Source organism: Ictalurus punctatus, chromosome 14 (genome assembly GCF_001660625.3).
Source record: "Ictalurus punctatus breed USDA103 chromosome 14, Coco_2.0, whole genome shotgun sequence".
Taxonomy (NCBI): Eukaryota; Metazoa; Chordata; class Actinopteri; order Siluriformes; family Ictaluridae; genus Ictalurus; species Ictalurus punctatus.
In genome coordinates this window covers 18424369-18431477 of record NC_030429.2, presented here as the reverse complement: position 1 = coordinate 18431477, position 7109 = coordinate 18424369, and the positions used below count along the sequence as shown (strand labels likewise).

Below are 7109 nucleotides of genomic sequence, written 5' to 3'. Positions count from 1 at the left end.
TATTAGGAACACTTGCACACCTGTTCATTTATGCAATTATCCAATCAGCCAATCACGTGGCAGCAGAACATGACATAAAATCATGCAGATACAGGTCAAGAGCTTCAGTTAATGTTCACACCAAACATCAAAATGGGGGAGAAGTGTGATCTCTGTGACTTTATCCGTGGCATGGTTTTTGGTGCCAGATGGGCTGGTTTGAGTATTTCAGAAACTCCTGTGATTTTACATTTATGGCATTCTGTAGGCACCTTTAGCCAGGGAAACCTATACTGTACAACTGAGCGGTTGAGAGTTAAGGGCTTTGCTGCAGTGGCAGCTTGGCAGTGCTGGGATTTGAACTTGAAACCTTCCAACCAATAGTTGGGTTGGATTAGGGTTATGGAGGGTCCGGAGTGGAGGGTCTGCATGCTGAAACATGTTGTTGATGACAAGGAGACCAGGAGAATGTCTAGACTGCTCTGAGCTGACAAGAACTCTAGATGAACTCTAATAATCACTCTTTACAACTGTGGTGAGCAGAAAAGCATCTCAGCATGCATACAACTGAAGACCACATCGGGTTCCACTCCTGTCAGCCAAGAACAGGAATCTGAGGCTATCATAGGCACAGACTCACCCAATTAAAGACTGGGTGTTTTTTCTTCCTAATCTTCAACTGCATAGTCTGGGTGAGTCTGTGCCCATGATAGCCTCAGATTCCTGTTTTTGGCTGACAGGAGTGGAACGTTGATGTGGTTTTCTGCTGTTGTAACCCATCCACTTCAAGGTTCAAGGTTTTGTGCATGCTGAGTTGATTAGACTTTCTGCTCACCACGGTTGTAATGAGCGCTTATGTGAGTTACTATTATGCTTCCTGGCAACTCAAACCAATCTGGCCATTTTCCAAAAAAAGGCGTCTCCATCCACAGATTTGTCGCTCACTCAGGGATTTTTATTTATTTATTTATTTATTTGCTTTTTATTGCACCATTCTGTATAAACTCTAGAGACCGTTGTGTGTGCAATTCCCAGGAGATCAGCAGTTTCTGAAATAACCAGCAATGACACCAAGACACACAGATCAGTTTTTCTTCATATTTGATGTCAACATGAACTGATGTTGAATGTCAACATTACCCAAAGCTCTTGACCTGTATCTGCATGATTTTTTGCATTGCGCTGCTGCCACATGATTGGCTGAATGTGCAGGTGTACTGGTGTTTGCACCCAGCAAAACAAAGCCATTTCACGATAACTGCACTCTTCAGGACTGTAGCAGGAAGAATCTTTGTGTCAGAAAACAAAACCATTTGAAAAGAGTAAAGGGAGTGTTTCATCTCATGTGGTTACTCATCAGATTGGCCTATTGTTAAACTAGCTCCATTTGACAGATAATCATTTATTTGTAGGCCTATTTTCAAAGAGTCAGACATGGCATTGCATGCCCTTTAATATTAATTACTATTTCACATAACATGACGGGACAGAATTATATTTACTACCAGAGTTAATCACTTATGCTTAGCCCCACCTTAAATAGCTAAACAGCTCCATATTTTCATCCAAAAATCTTTCCTTTTAGTCTCTTACTGGGTTCTCTCTTAATTTATTTTTCCCCTTAGTACGACCTTTGTAACAGATGGCGATTGCATTTGTATTTTATTTTTTTTTTGCCTTTGTCTTTCTTTGGCATTGTGCTGTGCATGCTGCAAAGACAAGGGGTATGTGGATCTGACTGCATGTATAAAGAGAAGAAATCAGGAGAGAGAGAGAGAGAGAGAGAGAGAGAGAGAGAGAGAGAGAGAGAGAGAGAGAGAGAGTGTGTCTGAGAGAGAGAGAGAGAGAGCATGACGGAGGAGGCTACGCCTCACACATCCCCTCCCATCCCTGTCTGCAGCGCCAGACAGCATTGCACCGGCTACTGTGTAGGCTGAATGGAGGCTCAGGCAGACTCCAGTGCTGCAGGTAAGAGACACCCTTTTTGTCCTAACACAGCTTGGCATGTGGCTGTGCAGACACAATAAACAGAAGAGTGGCTCTGTACTGGAAAGGCTGTTACGCATACAGACTCTGTCTTTTTTGTTTTTCTTCTTGCACATAAGACAGACATGCAGAAAAAGCCAGCAGACTGTTTCGCTTCAGTAGCATGGGCAGCTGCTGTTCATGCTTATGAACTGATTTTGAAAAAAAAGTGATTGTGTATACAGGATGAAATGGTTATAGTGGATTTAGTGGCCATTATTTAAAATAAATAAATAAACCAAAATGTAGGGCTTCATAGAATTTGACATTGACATACATATTATTAGGCATCAAAATGACAATAATGTTAAACTCTCATATACTGTATATGTGTGTGTGTGTGTGTGTGTGTGTGTGTGTGGTTTAGATACAGAATTTGCTCAAATCATTAATGGCCGACTCTGCTGTATCCGACTTTGTGTGTGTGTGTGGGTTCTGTGAGGGGGTAATGTATTATAATGAGAAATTTGGGGTAGGGAAAGGATGCTCTGCACACTGCAGTGAAATGAAGCAGTCATAGTAACACACTGTGCTAAAATACCTGCCCCACCGTTGAAGTGTGTGTAGTTCCTCTGAGAGCCAGACTAGAATAAACGGAGTCCCTTGTAACAAATGGATCTATTTTCCTCCCTAAGAGTCATAAAGGTTCAAATGAATTAGAACACCTGTCTGTTGTGGTATCTGCCCCCGAAGCAATCAATAGACAGTGGTCAATTGCATCATCACCACATTGTGAAACAGAGGTATATCATGTTTCTTCATTCTGGCAACTACCAGCAAGCTCTTTTTCAAACCAAGTGCAGACATTCACTAGAGGAATGTTGCTGGCAATGCTCTCAACCATCAACAAATAGTTATGTTCTGCTCGGTAATTCCAGATTAAGCATTCAAATTCTTTTCTTTTCTTTTCTGCAGAGCTCAACCGACAGAAAGACTTTCAGAAACTTCTCAAGTCGTCAAGCTCTGCTAGTCTCACTTCTGAGGCGTCTCACAATGCTGCAGGAGAGCAAGTCGGGACCCCCGGGCACCACTGCAGCCAGGTCCTGACCGCAGAGAGACGGCGTAAGTGGGAGTGTCCAACGGAGGGCACTGAGATTACTGCAACTACACAACTACTAAGATACAGAGAAATCATTCTAATTGATCTTTAACATGGACGATTCACCGGAATACCTATGTTTATTTCAGGGAAAGAGGATCAATATAATTTACTAGATATGTTAAATAGTTATACAGCTTTCTCCCAAAGCAATATCGTCCACTCCATGATCCGAGATACCACTACTAGTCATGGTTTCTCACTGTTGTTTCTCATCATCCTTTAGAGCCACTGAGCAGCGTGTCCTCTCTAGAGGTTCACTTTGATCTGCTGGATTTGACAGAGTTGACTGACATGTCTGATCAAGAGCTGGGAGAAGTGTTTGCTGATTCAGATGAAGAGAATCACAATGAATTGCCAGCAAGTGAGTAGCAATTTCAATTGACAAGCTCTACCATTTAAATTAAAAAAAAAAAAAATTATTATTATTATTTTTTATAATTCAGCTAATTTAATTCAGTTTGGCATGTTTTACCTTTTGTGAATATTATGACTAATGACACAATTAAAGCACAATCAATGTTTGGCAATGATTTCACACATTGCAAATGCAAACCCTTTCTCAAAAATGTATTGGTTTAGTTTTCTTGTTTCTTCCCGCATTTCCTATCCACAAGTTTGTGATTTTGAAGTGTTGAACTGACGTGCAAACATTTCACAACACAAGACAGAATACAAGCTTTGTCTGTTGAGGTCACAGTCACCTTACCGGTTGAGTTGAGGTTATACGTACATGTACTCATTTAATATTTATACAGTGAAAATCAACGTCCTCCGACAAAGAAAAGAGGAATGGGGGGAAGCAAAATCTCATTTGTGTGAGAATTGTATTTCAATCGGACACTATATTACAAATCACTCAATCGTAAGTCACTCTGGATAAAAGCGTCTGGCAAATGAATATAAGTAAAAGTAAAGTTTAGCGTTCTTCTTAAATCGACTCATCAGACATTTACATTTATTCATTTAGCAGACGATTTTATTCAAAGCGACTTACTTATGAGGAAATAATACAAGCAAAGCGATATATCAAGCAAAGAACAAAATAAGTAGTGCCACCATGCAAGATTTATAATTGAGTTCTAGAAAAGCAATGCGAGCAGAGTCGAGGTGTAAGAGCCAGAGTACGTTTTTATTTTTTTTTTTGTGGGGTTGGTATTTTAGGGGTTAGTTAAGTGCTCATGGAAGAGGTGGGTCTTTAGCTGTTTTTTGAAGATCATGACAGATTCTGCAGTCCAGATTGAGGTTGGAAGTTCATTCTACCACTAAGGAACAGTTAGTTTGAAGGCATTCTTGGGCGGAATTTGTTGTGATAGAACGGGGATTCTCAAATCCACTCCTAAGGCTTTAGCTCATCAACTAATCAGCAATTGGATTAGTTGGATCAGGTATGTTGGAATTAGGAAAAACTGAAACTGTGCTGATTTCTACACCTCTAGCATTTGGTGCTGAGGGAGGAAAAAAAACAACCCTCAAATCTCTGTAGGTCTCTGGTTTCAATTTGACATGCCTGGGAAGATTCATCAGCCCTGAGATAAAGTCCAACACATCGAAAATGATAAAGGAATAACTTGAAACGTGTGTTCTCTTGGTTTGTTCATCCTTTAGATCATCAGCCGCCATTGCCTCGTTTCCCTCATGGCGGTTATGTCCGCTCGCCCTCCTGGACCCGTGGGTGCAAAGGGGAGCAGCAACCCAGAGACAGGAAGCATCACAGCGACTCAGAGAACACTGAGCCTTTGCTAAAGATCGAGCGTTCCCAATCGCAGCAGCCCTGAGCCACGGTCAGCTACGTGGGCTCAGCGAGGACGTGCCGTCCTTGCCTGGGGGATGAAGATTCCTTCCCAAGGAAGTGATGAGGGATCTCTGAAAGGACACAGAGACCCCTACTCAAGATACAGTGATCTTTCTGCCTAAGCGAGGCAAATTGAGCCAATAGATAACATCGAATGGTGATAGAAGAGTGGGCTCTTCAGGAAATGCAAAATTTCTCCTCTAACCAGCAATCAATGGGAAATGTATCAGTGATACAGTAAAACAGTTTTCAGCCTAGCTATGTGACGAACTGGCAGCATGACCTCATGAAGCTTTCTGGCACATTCAGTGTCTTTAAGGATCATTTTAATGGAGAAGAACTGACCTAAGGAGCTGTCGGGAAGGGGAAGTGATGTTTTAACGAGTGAGGCAATTCATCAACAGCAAGTTTGTTCTACAAGTGGGACAAAAAAACCCTCACCTGCATTATCATACACATAGACTAGCTCCCGAATTATTGGGGGGAGGAAAAGAAAAAGAAAAAGAAAAAGAGGAGACATACTAAATTAGGAAGAGCAACCAGGCTTAATGCCTAAACATCAAAGCAATTATATTTTACATCTAAATATACCCACTTATATTCCTTGAAGTGTTTTAACTGAGTCCTAATTGAAAAGATTAAATGAACAACATGCCATTCAATTGTGCCAAACTTTTTCACTTGAGCATTTATAAAGCAGTATGACAGTTACAGGTTATTACAGGGTTAAATGTTAAGCATGTTTAAAACAGGGTATGACATTATACATGAAGAAACGACGACGGGAAAAAAATCCAACCGACCTAAATGAATAAAATTGAAAGAAAATCAAACACGGTGCATGTTGTTACTTTGTATGTGAATTTAAATGCCAGTGATCATATGGAGTTGTTTTTAATGCGTATAGACAAACGGGTGACAAATTAATGGGCTAAAAAAACAGTGGGTGAGGCAGGAATACACCCTGGATGAGACTCCAGTCGAACACACACACGCACAAGTACCTGACTGTACTATGATGCAAGCACTATGCAACGTCATGCATTTTCATTTTATTTGCTGGACGCTGGAACAAAATTTTTAGGTGTGCCCAGTACAGCACTGCAGATGATACCCAAAATGACTGGGAAAGCAGTATACCATTAAAAATAAGGTTATAACTAAAATGAATAGACAGAATGCTTCTTTACTTTGAAAACAAGGTGAATTGTAAATAATTGTAGCTTAAAATTTAGAATACTAACAGTATTTTTAACTAAATACCTGAAAAGGCATCTAGTTTATATTTATAAGTTATTATATTAGCTACAATAGGAAAAACTATTGGGGAGGACGTGGTCATTTAGACATATCTGAGTTTCAGTACTTTAATCTAATGGAAATAGAAATGATAGCATGACATATAATTGGTGAAAATATAATCACACTGCTCTACAGAAAATACATTTCAAAATGGTAAGAACTTACATACATGCATAGCCGTAGATGTATATTTGATCTTTTAAGGAAGCATGTTCCTTAATTTCTAGCTTAAGTCTGTACTGTATCATGTATTATTGCCTGAAATGAATATATACATGTTGTGATATCGGTTTTATATACATCAGACATATTTCAATCACATTTCCATGCCATTAACAGCATATAAATTGAATAATACTGTTCCTTTGCACATCATTTGCACCCATGAAAGAAGTAAAGCTCCCCCACCTCCTAAATTCCAGTTTAACCATGTACAGTATACGCAGTTTTAAGTGAATACATATGTGAATGTTAATAAATTATGAGAAGCGATCTCAGATTATTATTATTTTTTAACAGTATCATATAGTCTTAATGAGCCTATTGTGCTGCTGTATTTACACTGGATTTCGGAAGGACACCAACAACACACTATAATCACAGCAGTGACGCCGCATGTATTACGACTAAAATATAGACTTACAGCATTTTTAACTGAATTTCCAAGCCTGTAAGATGGCACTTATTCTAGTGTCCAGCTTTGAAAGCAAGAATTTCCCTGATGGCCAAGGTATCCGTGTGAAGGGGGGGAAGCTGAGGGTGCGATAAATCAATCTGGCCGTGACCTAGTTGTGCTGACAAAGAAATCGTGGCTTGGTTTTGTCCATAAACAGGATACTAGGGCAAACCAAAACAGTACGACTATGATATCTGTGAGGAGCAGGCTTCTAATCACAACTATAAAGAAAG

At 39.9% G+C, this 7109-nt stretch overlaps 1 protein-coding gene across 1 annotated transcript; it reads left to right on the top strand.

Annotated features, from left to right (window-relative positions):
• Window positions 1-1797: 1797 nt before the first annotated feature.
• dbndd1 (dysbindin domain containing 1) lies at window positions 1798-5731 on the top strand. Its single transcript, XM_017486073.3, has 4 exons — window positions 1798-1947; window positions 2920-3066; window positions 3330-3467; window positions 4712-5731. Exons 1-4 carry the CDS (start codon window positions 1917-1919, stop codon window positions 4879-4881), a joined length of 486 nt encoding a protein of 161 aa, XP_017341562.1. The 5' UTR covers window positions 1798-1916; the 3' UTR covers window positions 4882-5731.
• The last annotated feature ends 1378 nt before the right edge of the window (window positions 5732-7109 follow it).

Excerpts from the sequence above, each read along its gene's own strand:
- dbndd1 (XM_017486073.3), top strand. The coding sequence starts at position 1,917 with ATGGAGGCTCAGGCAGACTCCAGTGCTGCAG. Across the intron at positions 1,948-2,919 it reads GGCAGACTCCAGTGCTGCAG|AGCTCAACCGACAGAAAGAC; the intron begins GTAAGAGACACC and ends TCTTTTCTGCAG. Across the intron at positions 3,468-4,711 it reads TCACAATGAATTGCCAGCAA|ATCATCAGCCGCCATTGCCT; the intron begins GTGAGTAGCAAT and ends TTCATCCTTTAG.